Source organism: Phalaenopsis equestris, unplaced genomic scaffold, assembly GCF_001263595.1.
Source record: "Phalaenopsis equestris unplaced genomic scaffold, ASM126359v1 Scaffold000002, whole genome shotgun sequence".
In the NCBI taxonomy this organism is placed as follows: domain Eukaryota; kingdom Viridiplantae; phylum Streptophyta; class Magnoliopsida; order Asparagales; family Orchidaceae; genus Phalaenopsis; species Phalaenopsis equestris.
In genome coordinates this window covers 21,420,241-21,444,334 of record NW_018164444.1, presented here as the reverse complement: position 1 = coordinate 21,444,334, position 24,094 = coordinate 21,420,241, and the positions used below count along the sequence as shown (strand labels likewise).

At 36.0% G+C, this 24,094-nt stretch overlaps 1 protein-coding gene across 1 annotated transcript in view; it reads right to left on the bottom strand.

Moving 5' to 3' along the window:
• The window catches only part of LOC110023668 (cyclin-B1-2-like), a 44,091-nt gene extending 21,306 nt beyond the window's left edge, over window positions 1-22,785 (bottom strand). Inside the window, exons 1-3 of the mRNA XM_020723194.1 lie at window positions 22,517-22,785; window positions 22,287-22,387; window positions 8,491-8,588 (exon numbers count right to left, since the gene is read on the bottom strand). Of these exons, the coding sequence (XP_020578853.1) occupies window positions 8,491-8,588; window positions 22,287-22,387; window positions 22,517-22,636 (319 nt within the window). The 5' untranslated portion in view covers window positions 22,637-22,785. The remainder of the gene's footprint in view (window positions 1-8,490; window positions 8,589-22,286; window positions 22,388-22,516) is intronic.
• Window positions 22,786-24,094: the final 1,309 nt, after the last annotated feature.

The window sequence follows — 24,094 nt, the reverse complement described above, 5'->3', positions numbered from 1 at the left end:
CTATTGAATGTCATATTTTCATTTAATTCTCATAAATAAAGATCATTTTTTACACAGCATACCCAAATATTTTTGGGTTTACCTCTATCTTTTTTAATATAAGTTAAATCTAAAATGTCTACTCTCCTAATAAATTAATCAGACGACGTTTAATGTACAAAATCATCCAAGGCGACTCTCTCTAAATTTTTTTGTCATTGGAGCTACTCCAAACCTTTCAGGGATATATTCATTTTGTGTTTTGTATCCAAGTGTAAAGCCACTTTGATACGCTCCGGAACCAAAATCTTCAAGCAACAATGATGAAAGGGCAAAAGATAGATGAAAACAATTCAAATAAGGGTTGCTCTTACAAAACACAAATGAAAACAAGCAAGATTCAATGGTTATTTACTTTTCAAGAGATAGATCGGCTCTCGCACAACCCTAAACGTCGCTAGGAAGATCACAAGATGAAGAAAAGTGCAGCATCCAACAAAACATGCATAGAGAAAAGAAACCTTAGTTTACTCCCCTCAATAATATCCTCCCACAGCATTTCAACCCTTCCTTCCAAACTTTCACTCCAAACACCTTTAGTTTCTCCGAATATGTGATTATAGCCCTAGTGGACACCACTTGCTTCCAGCCTTCTTCTATCGTAGAACTTGACCTTCCCGCCTCTTCTCGCGACAACGATAAGCTGCATGCTGCTGTGGCGGGCCAGTTGGGTTGTTTTCGATCGGTTCAAGAGGTACCGGCTCATCTCTGGACATAACACTACTCCACTCTAAGAAACTACTTAGTCCTCAAGATGGAAGGATAGAAATAACTAATGAATCACCTCGTAAGGCTCTCATATTGCTTCATAGCCTAACAACCCTTTCCACTTAGCCAGTACCTCCTCTGCTCCCCCTATTCCTCGACGCACTCCTTTTATTTCTAACGGCTCCAGAATCGCCTCCAAGTCCTCTATCCACACCGGTGGTAGTGTAAATGAGTGTGTATGGTCTCCAATTGCACGTCTCAGCTGTGATACTTGAAAGACTGGATGTAGTGTGGGCGATGGTGGTAACCTCAAAAAGTAAGCCACTGTCCCAATGACTGTCAACACCTCATAAGGTCCTGCGGTGACAGTTTCTCGCTCCTTGCCAATAACTTATGTCAGTACGGCAGCTTCAAGAGACCATGTTCCCTGGTTCAAGCTACACCATCTGCTTTTCGCTTCATGATTTGTTAAGCTCTCAATAGATGCCTCTTGAGCTCTGCTAGTATCATATCCCTCACCAAGTACTGATCGACGTTGGATACTGGTGTAGCACTATGCTCATAAATTATCAAATGAGGTGGATCCCGCCCATACAATGTCTTGAAAGTGATAGCTTATGAAGCAATATGTTACGACGTATTATACAAATATTCGGTCCATGCAATCCACTTGGTTCATAGCTTCGGTATATCATATACAAAACAACGCAGTGTCTCCACACTTTTGTTGACCATCTCCGTCTGCCCATCGGCCTGGAGATGATATGTGGTGCTTCTCTTAAGGACTATCCCTTGCAACCTAAATAGCTCTTTCCATAAGTGGCTAAGGAACATCTTGTCCCTATCTGATACTATCTATTCCGGCACTCCGTGCAAACGGTCCACTTTCAAGATAAACACCGTCGCGACTAAGACCGTAGTGCAGGAATGTGGTAAGGGAATAAAATATGCACTTACTCAACTGATCCACAACCGTCATGATCACCATGAACCCTTCTGACCATGGCAATCCCTCGATAAAATATATCGTCACTTCTCCCCAAACATTCTCCGGCAATGCTAAGTTGTAGTAAACATCCTGGTGTTGTGGCCAAGTAATTGTGCCACTGACACACATCATATTTTGCCACCATATCCTCAACACCTCTATGCCTCCCCACCCCATAAAACTCTGCCACTAGGCGATTGCAGATCTTATGTACCCTGAGTGTCCCCCTCGCACTACCATGAAACTCCTGTAATAATCTGCGAATAAATTTTGACGCCCTAGGTAGTACGAATCGCCCATGGTGGAGTAGTTACTGCCCTCTCAATGCATATCTTAGATTACTGTTCGGGTCCTATAGTAACTCGGCACTTATCTTCCTCAGCTCCTCATCCCGTTCGTTCTCTTGTAGCTTCCCAATCTAAAACCAAGGGTACTGAGAGAGCTATCAATTTGGATCCTTCCACCTTTCTCGACAGTACGTCGACAGCCTTGTTCTTATCCTGGCCGGTATTGAATCTTAAAATCATACTCCAATAGCTTCGATAGCCACCTTTGATGCTCAGTCACCATCTGCTACTCCAGAAGATCCTTCAAACTCCTCTGATCTGTCCTAACAAGAAATGTCATCCTGGCTGGTATGGCCGTCACTTCTGAATGGCCAAGAAAATCGTCATCAATTCTCATTTATACACTAACTTTAGCTTCGCTCTGGTTATAGAAACCTGGCTGAAGTAGGCAATCGGTTGCTTGTCCTACATGAGCACTGTTCCCAATTCGTACCCTGACACATCTATTTCCACGAAAAATAGTTTACGGTAATCTGGAAGTATTAATACCAAAATATTGTTCATGACTCTCTTCAGAAAATCAAATATCTGTGTTGTCGCTTCCCCCTCATTTGAAATTGTCTCTTCAACTGCTCCGTCAAAGGCCATGATATCTTGCCATATCCCCTCATAAACTTCCAGGACTAGCCGGTAAGACCCAGAAATCCTCTCAACTCCTTTGAACCCTTTGACAAGGGTTAGTCCACCATAGCCTCGATCTTGGCCTGATCCATTGCTACCCCTATTCTGGTCACCACATGTTTTAGGTACTCCACTTGTAACTGTACAAAGGAGCATTTCTTCAAGTTGGCATACAACTAGTGCTCCCTCAACGTTTTCAGGGCTCTCTTTAGGTGCCCTACATGTTGTTCTTGTGCGACTATAGACCATGGTGTCATCAAACAAAGCCGGGACAAATTTCCGAAGGTAAGGTTGAAAAAACATATTCATGAGGGACTGAAATGTCGTCGAGGAGTTGGTGAAGCCAAATGACATCATTAAGAACTCATAATATCATTTATGTGTTTTGAACGTTGTTTTGTGCACATCTGTCGGATTCTTCCTGATCTAGTGGTATTCAGAATCAAAATTAATTTTTAAGAAAATGACTGCCTCATAAAGCTCCTCCAATAACTCATCAATCACAGGAATAGGAAACTTGTCGAACATTGTCTCTTTGTTCAAAGCTCGGTAAACCACGCAGAATCTCCAACTAACATTTTGTTTCTTCACCAATAGGACAGTATTGGAAAAAAGTCTCACACTAATTCTGATAATCCCGGTCTCGAGCATCTCTCGAGTCAGCTTCTTTATCTTAGGCTTCTAAATCGGGGGTATCTGTATGGTCTATCGTTGAAAAGGGAAACACCATCCTTCAATGTGATGGCGTGGTTGTGCTCCCATCGGAAGACCAGCTTGGCTGTCGGAAAACATCTATAAACTGCTATGGAGCTGCTGGACTCTTTCAAAAAACTCTGCCAACTTTGAATCTCGAATATCCTAAATGCTATACAACTCTACCAAGTAGTCAAATCCTGCATCCTGAATTGACTTGACCAAGGTTTTGAGTGACACCATAGTTTTGCATAAACTAGCATCACCTTCCTCCCCTCCAACTCTATAGTCAGGGACTTCCAATCCACCTTCATCTCCCCCAGCGTTCGCAACCACTTCATCATCAAAATCCTATCTGTGCTGCCTAAATCAAAAGGAAGTTCACCACCTATATATCATGTAGTGTCAAAACCAGCCCCATGTTTCTCCACTTTTCCTATCCCCATCATGACATTAAAGCTCCCTGTAGTCAACAGCTCCAACCCTAGTTTTTCCATGACCCGATTTGAGATAAGGTTATGTGTGGCACTGCTATCCAAGAACATCCACAATCAATTGTGTTTCCTGATCCACCCCCTCGTCTTCATGGTGTGATTCGGGGTAAATCCCACCACCGAATTGAGAGACGCCTCCATCACATCCAAATGCAGATGCTCCTTCTCCATCGATTCTTCCTCTGATTCCTCACTTTCTGTATCCTCCTCCTGAACCAAAAGATTCTAAAGGGTGCGCTCCTTGCAACGGTGGCATGGAGCATATTTCTTGTCACAGCGATAACATAATCATTTTGCCATTTTATCCTGCATTTTTGCATCTGTGAGACACTGGAAATTACGCTGAGACAGCTCTCTATATTCTTCTCTTTCAACTTCTCATTCTGAAATGACACCATCTAGGTCCGCAGTGTCGTGGCTATCAAGGTGTTCTTGTACAAATCCTCCGGTGTTGCCGCCTTTGTTGGACTTTTTCACATGTTTCTTATACTCCATTATCTGAGTGAGCTCTATCATTTTCCACAATCCTCGCGATCTCAAAGAGCTAATGGTTGCTCGTATGTCAAGCTTTAAGCATTTCAAGAAGCTCCCTTTCAGTCCAACTGCAGAAACCCCCCTCAACCTCCCTGACAAGAGCTCGAACTTCTCCCGGTATTCTATAACCATCCCGTCCTAAGTCAGAGCATAGAATTACTCATGTAGGTCTCTTTTCCAAATGGCTCAGAAACGTTCCAACAAGCAATCCTTCAACTACTGAGTGCATCGGATACATTGCCTCCATCCATTGAAACCACGCTAAAAACTCTCTCCAAGCATGATCTCGCTGCCATGAGCTTTTCTTCCTCAATTAACCCATATATTGCAAGTAACACTCCACCTGATACACTCACCCATGTGCACCTTCAAAGATTGACATATTCAGTTTTCTGACCATTGCATCTCCACCCCAATCTACTTTTTCTCTGATATTTCCCCCCATGTATCTAGGGTGGAACTCCCTCGTTCGACCGTAGGTATACCCAACTCTCAATTCCATCCTTCCTCCATTGTGCTCTTCCATGCCTCCTATCCCATCCCTCCAATTTTTGGCCCATCCCCTCCATCGAAAGTCTCCACTTCCTTTCCTCTCGGAGTCCTAGGTTCATGTTGGTAGATGATGTCTTCCTCGTTGTCTTCTCGCTCGATCTCCTTCCCTCTTGACCTGTTTAAGGATTCCCTGATCAACCCTTGATTAGAGTTTGCAACTTGAGCGATCAGGACGGCCTTGGATTGCATCTCTATGAGCTTTTCATCATCTCTCGTATTTCTCCTATGCTCTCGAATCCATCCCCCATTCAAATTTGAATGGAAGAAAGTCTATCCTCCATGGTGGCGAGCATCTTTTCCATTTCCGATATAATTTGTCCTACCTCTCCTTCTAGCACATCCACTTTCTTTGTTGTCATCCCACCATGATCTATATGCTTTGATACCAATTTGATATACTCCGGAACCAAAGTCAACAAACAACAATGACAAAACGGAAATAAATAGATGGAAACAATTCAAATAAGGGAAGCAAAACACAATGGTGATTTACTTTTTGAGAAATAGATCAACTCTCCCACAACCTTAGACATCGCTAAGAACACCACAAGAAGAAAAACAAAGAAGCCAACAAGAAATGCATAAGAAAATAAATTCTAGGTTACTCCCCTTAATAGAATCCTCACGCAACATTTCAAACTTTCCTTCCATACTTTCCCTCCAAACTCCTTTAATTTCTCCTCCTAAAATATGTGCTTATGGCCCTAGTGGACCCCACATGCTCCCTGCCTTCTTACACCATAGCCCTTGACCGCCCTGCCTTTTCTCGTTGCAAAGATCAGCCCGCTTGCTCTTGTGGCGGACCGGTTGGGTTGCTTTTGACTGGTTCAAGAGGGATCAGCTCATCTCTGGGCGTAACACACTCATCCACCTAAGCATATTCTCATCTCAACAACACTCAACTTAATTTTATGCTTCTATTTTACAGGCCAACATTCTACGTCATAAAGCATCACAGGTCTCACCATCATCTTATAAAATTTTCCTATAAAGTCTACCTAAGCGGTGCATTTCTATCACACAATAAGTCCAATGCATTCCGCCACTTCAACCATCCAATTGAAGTTTTACTAATAACATTCCCGTCTATATAACCATCATTTGGAATAATAGACCCAAGATATCTAAATTGTGCACTCCTTTTAATGATTTGATCACCAATTATTATAATCCTACCACTAGATTTACTAAAACTAAATTTACATTCCAAGTATTTAGTTTTAGATTTACTCAACTGAAAGCCTTTAGACTCTAATTTGCAAGTTTTCTTGAGCACGCTCTAGTCTTTTTCACAAGAAGAATGTTATCAGCAAAAAGCAAAGACCAAGGTACATCCTTCTATAAATGTCAAATAAAAACATTGATAACTTAAGAAAAAAAAGGGCTTAAAGTGGATAACTAATATAATACAACAAAAATAAAAAAAAAATTCTTGCTCAATCCTCCAGGTGTTCAAATCAAAAGTAACTACTCTACTATGCATATCTTTAATGACATGAATATAAGCAATGTCAACAATGAGGTGTATGCCTCCAGGCATTTATACCTCAAATCGTATTAGGCATCAAAGCAAGTTATCTAATTTAAATTAGAAGCAGCAGCCATAATACACAAATTAGGGCTAGAGCGTCTTTTTGAGAGCTACTTCTTCCTTAAGCTCTGTCCCGAGCCATTGAACGCATATGCATTGAGGAGCTATCCAACCATCGAAGTCCAACATTGTTTCGATCATTTGATTCAAGCATCAAAGGCTTCTACATCGTCATCTGAAGCCGTCTATGTCGTGAGCGTCGAAGTCCAATGGAAGGATTCTGCTTCTATGTCCCGAGTTGTCGTCTTATACATCCCGTCTAGTGTAAAAGTACAATAGCTGCATCAACTTCCGTCCAGAGCCTCAAAGCATTAGGTGGTATGTATGTAAATGCCAGTTAAAAATTATGTACTTTATAGTTTATTAAATTATTATATTTACAAATAGGTTTAATTTAATTTTAGAGGAATTTACTCATTTAAATAGATAACACCCAATTCTTATTAAATTTTAGGTGTTAGATGTTAAAAATAAGTAAGAAATTAAAGTTAATTGACATATTTAAATTACAGGTTATAATAATCAAAATTTATGGTTTGTCAAATGTCATATTTATGAATTATGCTTAATTTTATGAAGTTTTAATTTTTTTCTTTTGAGGCTTATGCATCGTCTCCCAAAGAAAACATGCCTAAGTCCCGTTTTGGTCTTATAAAATATTGTCTCACCTTATTTAGTATTTAATTTAGTATAAAGATCATTAAAGATAAAATTCTTAATATCATAAATTATTATCTTAAACTCCCTCCGGAACACTTTATATTTTTTTCCAATTCTCCAAATTTTTATATCTAAACCAAATTTTATAACAAAGCTTCTTATCTATTATATTATCCTGTACATTATTATTTCACAACTAATTATGATTATTTATAAGAGTTTTTCCTTTTGATTTTCCAAGCATATCTTTTACAACTTAATATTACTCATTACTTTATCTCGTAATATTAACTTATTCATGAACATCTCAAATCTTAAAAACTTGAAATTACTCAATAAAAATAATTTTATTTAATTGTTAAGTGCTCTGATATATCTCTATGACAATACTTCGTTGTATTTTTCGTCTTCCAATTCTTCACCTTAAAACCTAAAATCAATAATCAATGCGGGTACATAAAATTTCTCTTGGAATGATCTTTTATGTTTATCATTCCACTTGTCAATGCTGCAACTAAATTAATGTTTATCATTCCATTTTATAACGATAGGCCTGCCTCTATTAAGCCCTTGAACAACAAACAATTACAAGTTCTCACATAATTTTTTCCCAGTCATATTTTGCAAGCATGCATTGTTAGAATGTTTTTTGTCAAAGATCCTATCATAAAGGCGAGTTGGGAGATATATGAGGCTACAAGTATCAAATTAATGGTAATTGGGTAGCTCATTTTTCATTCTATAGAAAAGCAATGCATCTCCAAATATCATTCGTATTATTTGCATTGCTCAGTTGTTTTATCTCCTTTATAGCAGGGATATTGTTCTTAATGTTTGCGCATAATCAAACCTTACAAATAATTGATGCAACAACATGAAATTTGGAGATTTCAAATGAACTTCTACCATATACTTTAATTATCTTTCTTATCATTATACACTACATGAGTTTAAATCTGATACCAGCCAAAGAAATTCCTCAGTTTAGAGCAACATTATCTTCTTTGCAGACCAAGTGGCTAAGCTCAGCAAAAAACTTTAGCTTACTTGGCCTAGCTTTAGTGCTAACCAAAAGTATCTTTAAAGTAAATACTCTTTAACTGGTTATACATATTTCGTCATGGTTTTAGCAAGAAGAAAACCACATGTACAGCACAGTATCTAGCATTCATAATACCTAGAAACAGAGCAGAACTCAAACTTCCATAAAAAATAAAACAATAAGAAAGAAAAAATGCAGCACGCACACACAATGGAACTTACTATTAAGGTAATCTTCAAACATAAACTTTTCCAGGCCACCAGTGAGAGCTTCTAAACCTAGCATGGAGGACGTAAGCATGCCAGGGGGCCTCTGAAATCTGCATATCAGATTTGTGATGCGAGATTGCCCGATAAGAACATATTATGAACGGTGAATGAGGAATACAGAAATAAGTACAAAATTCAACATACAGACTAGTGAAATAAATGCTGATAAAAAAACCTAACATATGATTTAGCAAGAAAAGGAAATGCATGCATATATATAGATATATGGTAGCTTATGATATATTGCCATCAAATCAAGAACATTATTAACAGTTTATTGCATGATGTGAAAAATAATAATTTAGAAAGAAAATTCATTATAGTAAACATGAGCAAATTACCGCCACTGGCCTTATGAAAAGAACAAAAAAAGGAAAGAAAACATGTTTTTTATAATTGGAAAGCTAGAGTCTATTGCTAGCCAGATTTTGCTAGTTTTCTAAGTATACATGAAAGTAAAAATCTAACATATGTTTTCTAATCAATAAAAACAAGCATTTTTACATAAATATGAAAAATCAGATATGCCCTCTGTTAGAGTAAAAATTATTTATGTTACGGTGGTTATCCATATATAGTAAGTGGTGTAGGTTTATTTCATTATACTTTAACTCAGTGTACCCTCAATTCCTCTATCAATTCTCCCTGCCTTTATGCTTTCATAAAAGCATTAACACAATCATGTGCTCAAGCATGCCATCCTGCTCAATGCTAACGCATGTGCTCACTCACCCAATCTCACTATCCTATGCCTACAACAATGCAATCGCTCCATCATGCTGCATCGCTTTTCAACCACTTGTACACCCTTCCAAGCATGTGCTAGCCCCTTTGCATCCCACCCAAACAAGCTTACCTGCATGTGCTCCCTCGTAAACACCCATCCCACTGCAATGTGCTCACACTTGCTCACAAACACTCAATGTATAGTTCTCGTTGGCATGCCACTTCTAAGTATACTATACAATGTTTGAAATTACTATCTATTTTAGCAAATGCCTTATCAATCAAAATTGAAATGAAAAAAAAGCACAAACCATTGATTCTTGAAATAAAGCCTACTGCATCTTCTTTAGAATTGCTTCTACATTTACCTTTTTAACAATTTACAATATAATTAATTTTATCTCTTTATTACGATTTTTAAAAACAATTTCTAACCCTCTTTAACAAAACCTCAGAAAAAAATTTAAGAAATAAAATTACATCTTATTTAACTAAGATCTTACAATCTTCAATTCTAATGCATCAAAAACTTATTAAAATCTTAAAGCATTTATCCCTTGCATTAATTATATTATATCTCAATTTCTCCTATGTTGGTGCCTAACTCATTATCAAAATCATCAAAAGTTCTGCATTTTGCTTAGCTCACTCTTCCATCATAAGACTAGTTGCTTGCAATTAATATGAGTCTAAATATTCTTCTTCTTTTGTCACTTTTTAAAAGCATATTTCCTTTCCTTGAAAACATTATAAAATCTATTTTCACAATTATCTTCATATTACAACAATCTTCATAATAGAAATAGAGATCTCATCCAACATCAAGTTTCACTCAATTAAAGAATTTTTAAGTCTTTTATCTTAGCACACCATCTTAAAATATTAAGAACTTCTTATATTTTGAGTTCCATCATCTTAACTTATTATCTCTTGCCTTAATAATATTGGGGAATGTGCATATATAGCACTCAATTCTTACGCATTTACATATCACACACCTAAACTCTGAGTTTTACAATTAAAGCACCATTTCCCATGTATGAAAAGGTGAATTTCTGTAATTCACCTTTTCATGCATAGGAAAAGGTTCTTAGGAAGTAAAAATTAAAGTTTGGGTGTGAGATATGTAAATGCATAAGAATTGGGAGCTATATATGTAAATTTTTGAATTATTTTATATCTCAATTTCTCCTTTGATGCCTAACTTACAATCAAAATCTTAACTTATTATCTCTTGCCTTAATTATATTGGGGAATGTACATATATAGCACTCAATTCTTACGCATTTACATATCACACACCTAAACTCTGAGTTTTACAATTAAAGCACCATTTCCCACGTATGAAAAGGTGAATTTCTGTAATTCACCTTTTCATGCATAGGAAAAGGTTCTTAGGAAGTAAAAATTAAAGTTTGGGTGTGAGATATGTAAATGCATAAGAATTGGGAGCGACATATATAAATTTTTGAATTATGTTATATCTCAATTTCTCCTTTGATGCCTAACTTACTATCAAAATCCTCAACAGTTGTACATTTTGCTTCGCTCACTCTTCCTTCATAGGACTTATTGCTTGCAACTAATACAAGCCTCAATGGTCTTCTTCTTTTGCCGCTTTTTAAAAGCATATTTCCTTTCCTTGTTAATATTACAAAATCTATTTTCGAAATATTTACAACCATCTTCTTAATGGAAATAAAGATTTTATCCAACATCACATTTCGCTCAATTAAAAGAATTATTAATTCCTTTCTCTTAGCATGCTATCTTAAAATATTAAGAACTTCTCATATGTTGAATTCCATCATCTTATGAGAATTATTTGTTTTTCATTTTGCTAAAACTCTTAAAATATTTCTTGAATTATAAATTGCATGGAAATACTTTCACATGGAATCCCATTACAAATTTTTTCAATTATGTTTTTTTTTTTTCTCTATCTAAATAAGAAACAACCTAACCTATTTGTAATTTAGTGACACAACAATGAAGGGCGAAAGATGAACAGATAAAACAAGTTGATATGATTAACCCAAAATATTTTAAGGAAAAAAATGTGAACCAACAAAGACATGAATAGAGGTTATGAGCAAAAAAGCTTGCAAAATAAAAGTTAACTTCAAATGTTGCACTCCGAAGAATGAATTAAAAAGGTGGATTTAGCAAATCTCCAGTGATGAAGATTTCGAGAACAAATGTATGGTCAAAAAGGCATGAGAAGCATGATATAAATTAGATAAGTAAAGTTGTAATCCTAACAAAATAAAATAAAAATCTAAACAAAACAAAATTTTGGATGGTGCTGTTCATTTTTATTTGGAACGAGTTTTATTAATCTACTTCATTAAATATTTTTGTGGCATGAGTCTTTTGCATAAGATTTTTAAGGGGAGTAGAGTATTTCTCAAGTTAAATATTCCTTTTACAATAATATTTCCAAGGAAATATATGTTTTTTACGATAGAACATCATAAGATGAGAGAACTCTTGGCTTAGAAAATTAAAAATATTGGAAATTTTTTTTAAAATAATGGGCCTAGAATTAGTAAACTAAAGACCAATGAAACGATAATAATTTTATCGGACACAAAATTGATAACTATTAATAAAAACTATTGAAGAAAAAAACTATACCTAAGCCACGGAATTTTAAATATCATGAATCAAAACTATGTCTAAAAGTTAATGTAACTAAACAATGTCAAAATGGATCCAATTGTGGGTCATTAAAGAGTCATTGATAAATTTATATAGAAGAGATGAGGATGTGAAGATGTGTGGTATATATACAAAGGAGGGGGAGGGAGAGTAGAAAAATGATGTTGATGACCTCATATTAGCAGTTAGCATACAAGCTCACAAGAAAGAAATGTCTATGGGCCTCACAGTTGGCGAAAATCTTAGATTCATTAGCTTGATTGTTGAGATGATCATCTAGCTTAAGTATCAGAAAGCATGAATATTTATTGAAATATCATTAAAAAAAATTATTAGTCATGCATAAGTACGGTTCCAATGTTGGTATATCTGAATTAGCAAAGAAAAGTGGAAGTTCATAAATTAGGCAAGAGCTGAAAGTTCAAACATGACTTTTAAGGACAGACTGGCAATTTGCCTGCCCCGAATGTCACTCAAACATGATTTCAATGTGGAAAAGATTGCAGAAACAAGTGCGGCCCGGACCTATCTGGATGTGGCAAAATCTACATGTTACAGATATAGTATTCTAAGAGATTAAGGGATTGAGCAAATATTTTCCTATTTCAGTTAGATTACATCAGGGATCGGCTTTAAGCCCATATCTTTTTTACTTCAGTTATGGATGCTCTTACTGGACATTTACATAAGGATGTTCCTTGATGTATGCTTTCGGTGATGATATCCTTCTTTTGGATAAGACTAGAGAAAGTGCTCAGGAAAAACTTAAATTATGGAGGTCTACTTTAGAGTCTAAAAGACTTCGTTTCAGTAGAACTAAAACTGATACATAGAATGTAATTGTAATAGTAGTAGCTCTAGTAGCAAAGCTGTAACTATGGGTAATCAAATTATTAAATGATGTGAATATTTTAGATATCTCGGGTCTATTGTTCAAAGTGATGGTAATATAGATGGGGATTTTATTAGTAGAATTCAAGTTGGTAGGTTGAAGTGAAGGAATGCTTTGGGCCTATTGTGTGATAGAAATGTTGTGATAAAAAAGTATCTCTTAGACTAAGAGGAAAATTTTATAATATGGTGGTGAGACCTTCAATGCACTATGGTGTAGAATGTTGGCTTTTAAAAGAGAAGCATAAAAGTAAGTTAAGTGTTGCCGAGATGAGAATGCTTAGGTGAAAGAGTGGCTTTACACTTAGAGACAAAGTGCGAAATGAAAATAGCTGTCATAGGGTTGATGTAGCTCCAGTGAAGGATAAAATTAGAAATAGTCATCATAGATGGTTTGGTCACATTAAACGTCGATCAGTTGATGATCTGGTTACGAGAGTAGATGTTTTAGATTCGACTTACGTCAAGAAAGGCAAAGGTAGACCTAGAAAGACTTGGGCATATTGTATGAAAAATAATTTTAATTTATCAGAATTAAATGAAAATAGGAAGCAATGGAGAAAAAGGATTCATGTAGCCGACCCCAATTAGTGGGATAAAGGTTGGTTGTTGTTGTTGTTTTTGTTGTTGTAAGAAGCACACGATAGTATTTGGAGAAAGTAAGGGAAAGTATGTAAGAAGAAATTGTTCTTGATTTGGAAGTTTAGTTTGTTGATAAGATTAGATTTTTCATTAGGCTAAGTAGTGTGTTGAATATTTCAATAGCTTCTAGGATTCTCATTAGATAGCTAAGATCGTGTAGCAATTATTAGATGTGTGATTCAACAAATAAAATCACATCCTTTTTTTGTGCTTTGCATTGTGATTTACAACTTACAAACCTCACAACAATCTTGCTTGATACCTAAATTTGCTACATCGCTGCAATTACTATATCCACTTAGGCCCCGTTTAGGGTGGTTGTTTTAGCGCGTCATGGTAGCGGTATGAGACAATTCATTGTTTGGGGTGGCTTTCCAATCGAGGTGCTGCCGCCGCACAGCAAAAAGCGGGTCGCAGGATCGACCCCGCAGCCCGCGTTTATTCTCAAGATTTTTACGCGCGTGCCTCTCTTTCGATCCTGCATTTCTGTTTTCTGCTCTTTCAATTTCCACAGAGCTTCTTCTTTCTCTGCCCTAACCGGCGTGTCGGAGTCCACATTTTTTTGATATCACCTCTACTTATATTTTTTGAGACATTTCCGTTTTTCGTTGTTTTGCACTGTGTAGATTCGGTAGTATTTTTTTTTTATTTGGTGCTTCTATATGGTGATGGTTTTGGTGTGGCGGATTTTTTTTTGGTATTCTTTTTTTTTTTTCTTGCATCACTGCTAGTAGCAATTATATATAATTCAATTTTATGTCATTGAAATTTACTAGTGATATCACCTAAAGCATTTTGATGATGAGAAAATTATATTTCCACACACTGCAAATGAGGCAGAGAAGTAGAAAAAATGAGACATTAATGTGAGCCATGTTTTTCTTGTTTGTTAGTCTCATAGCTAGTAGCAAATATGTCTAATTTGATTCAAATCCACTAAAATTTACTAGTGATACCACATGTGGCACTCTGATGATAAGAGAAGTATGTTTCTCACACACTGTGAAATGAGGCATAAAAGTAGAGAGAATGAGAATGAGACAGTGATGTGAGACAATTTTTTCATTTTTTTTCTTGGTCTCACAGCTAGTAGCAAATATGCATAATATCGTTCCATACAACTGAAAGTTACTAGTGATACTACCTGTGGCAAGCTGATTAAAATAGAAGTATATTACTACCACACACACACACAGTGAAATGAGGCAGAGAAATATAAAGAATGAGATAATAATGTGAGCCATGATTGTTTTTTTTTTTGACACATGTAGTTACAAATATGTCTGATTTTATTTAAAGGCAATGAAATTTACTAACGGTTCACCAGGGGCATTCTGATGATAAGAGAAATATATTTCACACACACTGTGAAATGAGCCAGAGAGAAAAAATGAGAGTGATGTGAGCCATATTTTTCTTTTTTGCCGCACAGCTTGTAGCAAATATGTATAATACCATTCAATGTCACTTAAATTTACTAGTGGTGTCACATGTGACATTCTAATGAGAAGAGAAGTATATTTCTCACACACGCACGATGTAAAATGAGTCATAGAAGAAGAAAGAATGAGACAATTATATGAGCAATGTTACTCTTTTTTTTGTGCATCACAGCTAGTTGCAATTATGTATATGTTCATTCCCAGCCATTGAAATTGAAATTTATTAATGGCCTCACAGCTAGTAGCAAAGATGTATAATGTGATTTGAATCCACTGAAATATTATTAATGATACCACCTGTGTGATTCTGATCAGAAGAGTACACACACTGTGAAATGAGACAGAGAAGTAGAAGAATGAGACAGTGATGTAAGCCATGTTTTTCTTTTTTTGGCCTCACAGCTAGTAGTAAATATACATAATATCATTTCATGCCACTGAAATTTACTAGTGGTACCACCTGTGACATTCTGATGAGAAGATAAGTATATTTCTCACACACACCGTGAAATGAGTGATAGAAGAAGAAAGAATGAGACATTTATGTAGGCAATGTTTCTCTTTCTTTTTTTTATCAAAGCTAGTTGTTAATATGTATACTTTCATTCTCAGCCATTGAAATTTACTAGTAGTCTCACAATTAGTAGCAAAGATATATAATGTGATTTGAATCCACTGAAATTTTACTAGTGGTACCACCTGTGGCATTCTAATGAGAAGAGAATTATATTTCTCTGACACACACACTATGAAATGAGACAGAGAACTAGAAAGAATGAGACAGTGATGTGAGCATTGTTTTTCCTTTTTTTTAGGCCTCACAGCTAGTAGCAAATATGTATACTTTCACTCTCAGCCACTGAATTTTACTAATGGTACCACCTGTAGCAGTCTGATGAGAAGAGAAGTATATTTCGCACACACACACACACACTGTGAAACGAGTCATAGAAAAAGAGAGGATGTGACAGTTATGTAAGCAATGTTTCCCTTTTCTTTTTGCACCATAACTAGTTGTTAATATGTATATTTTCATTCCTAGCCATTGGAATTTATTAGTGGTCTCACAACTAATAGAAAATATGCATAATATCATTCTATATCACTGAAATTTACTAGTGATACTATCTGTGACAACCTGATGAAAATAGAAGTATATTACTCTCACACACACACTGTGAAATGAGGAAGGGAAGTAGAAAGAATGAGGCAGTGATGTGAGCATTATTTTTTTTTGGCCTCACAGCTAGTAGCAATATGTGTAATTGTGTTTCCAGCCACTGAATTTTATTAGTGGTACCAGTTGTGGCATTCTATAAGAAAAGTATATTTCTCACACACACACACACTGTAAAATGAGTCATAGAAGAATGAATGAGACAGTTATGTGAGCAATATTTCTTTTTTTTTTGTATCACAACTAGTTGTAAATATATATTTTTTTCATTCCCAACAATTAAAATTTATTAGTGCCTCACAGCTGGTAGCAAAGATGTATAATGTGATTTGAATTCACTGAAATTTTACTAGTGGTACCACCTGTGGCATTATGATGAGAAGATAATTATATTTCTCTCACAAACATTCTATGAAATGAGGCATCGAAAAAGAAATAATGCGACAGTGTAATTCCATTTAAAGCCACTAAAATTTATTTGTGATATCACCAAGGATAAAGTGATGATAAGAGAAGTATATTTCTCACACACAAACACACTGTGACAGTCGGATTGAAATGAGGCAGAGAAATGTAGCGTTGTTTTCTTTTTGAATGCTCTTACTCATGTCTGTTTGTTTTTTTTGCTATCATAGTAGTAAAATGGCCAAGGCCAAAGTGGCTGTAACACCCGCACTGTCGGATAAGGAAACAAAATAAATCTTTTGTTCCCCTTGACTCATTGCAATTGATCTGGGAAATAGGCCCACGACATATTTCAAAAAGGAAGGGTGGCAGAACATAATCAAGAAATTCAAGAAGAGCACATACCGAGAGTATGATAGGATACAGTTGAAGAACAAATGGGATCAAAATAAAATGATTGAAAACTTTGGAAGGAACACAAACGAGAAATTCAAGAAGAGCACATACCGAGAGTATGATAGGATACAGTTGAAGAACAAATGGGATCAAATCAAGAATGATTGAGAAATTCAAGAAGAGCACATACCGAGAGTATGATAGGATACAGTTGAAGAACAAATGGGATCAAATCAAGAATGATTGAAAACTTTGGAAGGAATACAAACGCGGATCAATGAGCTTAGGGTGAGATCCGGTTAAGCGAACCATTGATACTTCAGAGGAGTTGTGGACAGAAAGACTTGCAGTGAGATTTTTTTCACAAGCTCTCTAATTTGTTCAATTTAATTTTATGTCGAATTGTATGATCTATTTTTTGTAGGTGGTGTCAGCTGCGAAGAAGTTTAAGCTTTGTGGCCTTGACTCTGATTTGGAGAAGTTAGACAAAATGTTTGAGGGCATCATCGCTATAGGAAAATATGCATGCGTGCCAGTCAGACGGGTTTTGATGTCACCCATAAGAACCTGGCGGTCGATCTGTCGGCTGACTCGACTGAACTCCCCGATCCGGAAGTTGAGTCCACCTGTCGTACCAAGCAAGCCCGAGTGCAGAGTAAAAAGAAAGGCGGAGCAGCTTACCTCAGAACCCATATTTCACAACAGATGGCTTCCTCTATCCCTGACATAAGTTCAGTACCGGCTACTTCCATTCAGCAAGTCATGCAAATTTTGGATGTGGATAAGAAAATCGTTGAGGATTGGCCATTGTACTTATTTGCACTCGAATTGTTTGAAAATCTGATCCGTAGAGATTTTTTTGTTAAGATTCCAGAAGAAAAGAGGGTAGCGTATCAGTGACAATTTTATGAGCGGGACATTTGAAACAATTTTTTTTATTTGTTCTATTTGCTACTGTTTGGTGTAATTGTATTTCTTTGTTTCATTATATTGTTATTTGGTTATTTCACCTCCTTAGAGCTTTTCTCAATAATATTCATATAGGTTGATTATTTATAAATCATCACCGCTCATATATCACTACTGCTTGAAACATGATTTGTTCAAAATTTACTAATCTTATCAGCTACTACATGGATTCAGACGAAGATAGGCGGAGAAGGAGAAAAGCAGCAATCTATTTGATAAATGAATATTAGAAGACATATGTCCATCGCTCTTCATGTTTGACATCTTCGTTTATTGGGGACAAATGAGTTGGGGAATTATTTTTCGGACACCCAATTAGATTCAACAACATGTTACGGATGACCAAGGACATATTTACGGATCTTCTGGCAGAACTTAGCGGACGTCACGAACTTCATGGGTCGTTGAAGACGACTACACGCGACGTTTTAGCAATTACCCTGTACATATTAGCGCAGAATGAGTCAATGCGATGTACGATGGAACGATTTCAACACTCCTCTGAGATGATTAGAAGATATTTTTTGGTTGGTTTGAATGCACTTGTCAGCCTTTCTGTGCAAATTATCAAACCAACAGACCCTACTTTCAAACAGACGCATTCGAAGATTCTACACGATACACGCTATATGTCATTCTTTAAGGTAACTTTTCAAATTTAAATATGCATGCCTTATATTTTGAACTCGTTCATATTTGTATAGGATTGCATCGGAGCAATTGATGGAACCAACGTCGATGCACAGGTCCCAAATAGCGAAAAAATTGCATTTATCGAACGTTGCGGGTCGCCAACACAGAACGTCATGGTCATTTGCGACTTTAACATGTGTTTTACTTTTGTCATGCCCGATTAGAAGGGTAGTGTACATGACAACAGAATTTTCAAGGCGGCAACTCGAAATAGTGAATACAACTTCCACGCCCTCCTCCAGGCATGTTTCAGTTTCAAATACTTTCGTTATTAATTTTATGCGTGATACTATATGTGCAAAACATCATAGACAAATATTATTTGGTGGATATTGGTTATCTGCTGCAGCGAGGGTATCTCAAACTCTTTCCGGATACGAGATATCATATATCGGATTTTGAGCGTGTCAACAACATTACACGTGGCAGGAAGATGTTTAAAAAGCGACATTCTTCTTTATGGGGTGTCATCGAGAGTTGGTGTTTCGAAAAAGAAATAGGTTATAAACCGTGACATGTCATCTTACTCATTTACCAAACAGGTGCAGATTGTCACTATCACGATGGCTCTATATAATTATATTTGGTGGCATCCTTCCCGCAACGACACTGACTTCCGTAGAGCCGACGAGGATCAAGAGCATGTAACCCCAGAAGCATATGAGTTCCACCTCGAGCATTCACTGCCACGAGCGCAGAATGACATCCATTATCTGTTCTAAAGTGAGGGAAGGAACAAGCGAAATGGCTGAGCTGAGGAAACATATTACTGATATGTTAGCAGGAGGGTTATTGGATTTGTTTTTGTAAATTATTCAGCATTAAGTGTAATTAATTTCCTTAGAAAAAACATTTATAGCATTAGTGTTTGGTATCGAGCATTCAGATCTACATATATTTTATTTAGAGCCACATTTACTTTACCTTTTATGAAGCTAGTAAGAAAAATTTACATTATTTCAAAATTCATTTTTTCAATTACTTCTTTTATTAAATTCAATTCTTGTCATCACTAATGAATTGTATTTTGCAGGAATCTAGAAGAATGAGCACAAGAGTTTAAGGGACATTAGGATTGCAGACTACCCAACTAACGGACTGCAGACTGCAGACTACCCAACTAACGTCACAACAAGCTCCCAGTTACGAGAGACAGTTCTACAGGTGCCCTAGGAGCATGGCTGAGAAATGTGACTTCTTCCGGAGGGCAGACAATCCATCGGATTCCACTGTAAGCAGTGATAGCGATTGGACAATGTCACTGGAAGACGTGGCACGGGACATGCACAGCCCGCATGCTAAAAACAATTTAATCATTTTATTAAATGTATATTTAATATTTCTTAACTTTTTCTTGCACTCTTGGTACTCACTGTTAAGTGAGTTGTGTATCTGAATTTTTATACTGTTTTGAACTGAATTTTTGCTTTTAAAGTATCAAATATATGGGTGTCGCGGTATTGTTACAAACAAATTTACTAAACAGGAGCAGAATGATCATTTTTTTGAGAAATAGCTGCCCCCCAGCTGTTTTCACAAAGCTGCAACAAACAGATAGTCAACTTCCCCGCAGCAGCAGCTTTCTAGGACAACGAAGCTTTAGCTGAAAAAACTGTAGCTGCCCCAAACATGCCCTTAAATGAATGCATGTCATAGTAATGAGGGGGCCATTGGTCTCTTTGCAAAAAAAAGAAAACATATTCATTATCTATAACTAAGAGCTATAATCTCTTCCAACTTTCAAAACTCTTTTAAGTGAAATAGTACGATCTGCCACATTTTTATTGCTCTATTCTGCTACTTACCTACCTTCTTTTCCTCTCTCTCTGCCCTCATCGCTCTTTAAGAGGTGTATTAACAGAGCCCAACAACACCATATTCTTATTCAAATATAGTGTAAAAAGCAACTTCATTCTCAACTTTATGTGGTGCTAATTGACTCCTTAATAATGGCAGCAAAGAAATGAATGACTACCTCTCAAACCTAGTGCCAACTATAATGTACATCACAGCATAGGGCTTTGTCCTCTAAATGAGGTTGAATTCCAATCTTTTAGCTTGCTTAATTCCTAAGAGAACATGAGGATAGAATTGAAAAGCTTTTTTTCATCTTCAAAGATAGCCGTAATATCCATCTAAATCCAACAAAAAGATAAATGAAAAAAATTTATATTTCATACTGCAGAGTTTTAAAATGTGAAAGTTGTTCAATAAGGGCATCTAAGCAATTAACTAAGTGTAAGTTGAATGTTTTATCAGCTAAAAATTTGTATTTCTATGACTAAAACACGAGGAATAAGTTATTACACAACTGGCAAGCCTCATCTTCCAAAATCCCAACTGTTTAAATATTCAGTGCATCAAAATGAGCAAAATTTCGGTGAATTCATAATATACCAGATTAAGGTTATTATAATAAGTTTGTCGATCAAGGCTCCTAAAAAGCTCTCCCTCTAAAAATACTAACCCATAAACCAAAAGAAAAAGAAAAAGAAAGATGAAATTATAGAGAAAATGTCATCACATGTAGGATTACCAGCAAAGATTAAATAATTTAAAACTGAAAAAGGGCGAGGTGCATAAGAAAAATGAAAAAAAAAAGACAAACTTCAATGAACTGACCAGTACACACAGAATTCAACGACAACGAACAACCATTATAGCAAAATACCTTTACATGTAAAAGATTATCACGACTAAGGAATTATATGAACCATCCTAATGCTAGGTCAAATTGTGCATGTTAACCCTTCTATATTCTCTTCGCTCGTAAAATAATTTCACCAATGAACCTGATGAATTAAACAAAAAAAATAAAAAATAAAAAATAAAACTTTAAGCTCGCAAGTAATTATGCGTTTAGTACACACAAGTTTGAGAAATTTACAATGAACAAATGAACAAAGGCATGAACTAATGTGATGTAAAAACTTGAAGGTATATGAATGTCGGCACAATTAAACCATCCATTTTAGGAAAATAGCAAAAAACAAGTGCACATACACAATTGTGTAGCTCCCTCAACCCAGAAGCACTGGATACACAAAATTGGTGTGCTTGATAGTTTATTAAGATTGTCATACCACATTAAGCGATAGATTTCTAAATGCCATCAACTTTGAGGTGCTTTCTAATAAACAAAGCAATAATTTTCAAAAAGCAAAATATGCATACTTGGTTCATATATTCACTCATGAGAATAGAAGCTTTAAGCTTCTATTTATTTATGCTTGATGTCAATTTTTCATCTCATGGCTGGATATGATTGTGTAAAGATATTACTAAACAATATATTAGTGATGGCACAAATAGGTAATAGCCTTTCAGGAGAGAAAAAAATGCTTACAGCTGATATTGGGTCAAAACTGAAGGCTTTCTAGAGGTCAAAATTTGTTAAGGAAAATTGGATCACCAATAGAAAATAAACTTATTAATCGTGGTATAACTAATGTCTTCTTTGTATTCATAACAATGAATGTTCAAAAAAGACAAATAATACTTTTAGTATATAATCTAGAATCAAATAATGGCTCAAACAAACTACTTTGTAGCGATTTATGGAATAAAACGTTTTCCTGTCAAATGAAACCGGGTTATAATATAAGCAGCAGTCCATGGAACTACAAAGCAATGAATACTAAGCTGATCCTCATTACATTTCTAAAAAACCTCAAAACATAAAAAAAGTTCCTTTCAATAAAAAACACCCTCGAAGTACTTCAAACTGCACCAGTAGGAACCCAAACCTGGAGAGGATCTGTTTGTCCAGGTCCATCTTCAAATTGAAGGCAGATCCATAAGTGACATCCGTAATTAACCGCTTCTTCTCCTCCAAGTCCTTCATAGCCTGCAAAATACGCAAAACACCGAAAGTAAGAATTAGATCATATCTTCCATCTAGGGGTCAAATAAAACAAAAGGACCGCATTGATGAGATCATTGAGAGCAAAATAATTTGGACAAATTTCGTAATTACCGTCTCCCGCAGGGTTTCAAGGGGATGGGATCCAACGATTTCCCTCTTAACACCTTCCAATCCAAAGCGAAGGGTATCTTGGTATGCGGCCACATCGTGAGCGATCGACTTCGACGCCATCTCTCCACGCTTTAGCACTGCACGTCTGTTTCTCCTGGCCGCTCACCGCTTTCGATTTCTATCGGGTCGACGAAACAAAATACTGCTTTGGCAGCAAGAAACCAAGCAAAACGAAATCGGAATGGGTAACGTTAAACCGATATCACCGCACACATCACCTGGATGGAGTTTTGTATAACCAGCTTATCTTGTTTGTGGGTCAATCTTAGAGTTTGACCAGTGTCATGTGTTTAGTGTCGCATTTTTCAATGAGCAAACAAAACGCGTGAACCAAACAGTACCGCGACGTTTTCAAAAGCATCCTCGCACTTATAAGCTGCCCCAAACGAGTCATAGCGCAAACAATCCAATTCATGTTCTTGTTTTCCCAAAGAGTCCTAACTTATTAGGAGCTATTAGAAATAAGTTGATGAATAAGTAGAGGTTTATTTGATAGATTATTGTGTTGTTGTTAATTTTATTTTGAAATCTATTTTGTCGTTATATATATAACATATTTGAATAACTACAAATTTCAAAATAATTTAAAAGGAATGATAGAAATAGATCCTAGTACCAAAAAAACATCTGTACAGTCTAAAATCCACTAGTACAAAAAAAGATTGTTAGTTATTTGAAGCATATAACTACAATAATGAGAACAACTGTAACAACCAATAAGCCTAAAAGGAATGATAATATCTTTCAATGCATGATCACAATCTGAAGAAAACTCATCAATGTCATCAACCCAATGAAAAAACCAGCAATCTTCAGGAGTCCTGTTTCTGAGACAACTAAAATCTTCACTCATAGATGTCTTCCATTCTTGATTGATACTGAACGCACTTATCACCACAATGGCGGAGCAAAACTCTCAAAATACCTAATACTCTTAAACTCATGTTTCTTGTTTTCATAATACAATATTAACAAAAAAATAAACATATATGCGACAGAAACATAAAAAAAAAATTAAACATTTTTAAAAAATGGTAAAAAAGCCTCCAAAATAGAGCTCAGAATCAAAGACATGATATCAAAACGGCTCCATCCAAGATTTCTAATTGTGTACTTTAAACTTAAAGACAGGCAGAATCTGTGACAACCTTGTAATGTTGACTTTTGAATTCACAATTGGTAATCGGTTGAGTCTTTTAATTTGTTTTAATTTATCATTACTCTATAATACATTTCACAAGAAAAGTGAAATGTGTTACAGAAACAAACTCCTAAACCATCACTGCAAAAGAGCAATTCATGAACCCAAGAAACCAACTGGTTCATAAACCAACCAAAGCAATAAGATTATATAAAAATCAAGAAACATGCTAGATAAGTGAACGGCTTATATTTCCTCATTCTCAATCAGAAGAAGCTAAAAAAAGGAGAGATACATGAGCATTGTTTTTCTCTTTCTCTGAGGAGTTATGTTGGACTTGTTTTATATATTCATGTACTAATGCTAGCAAGTCAATT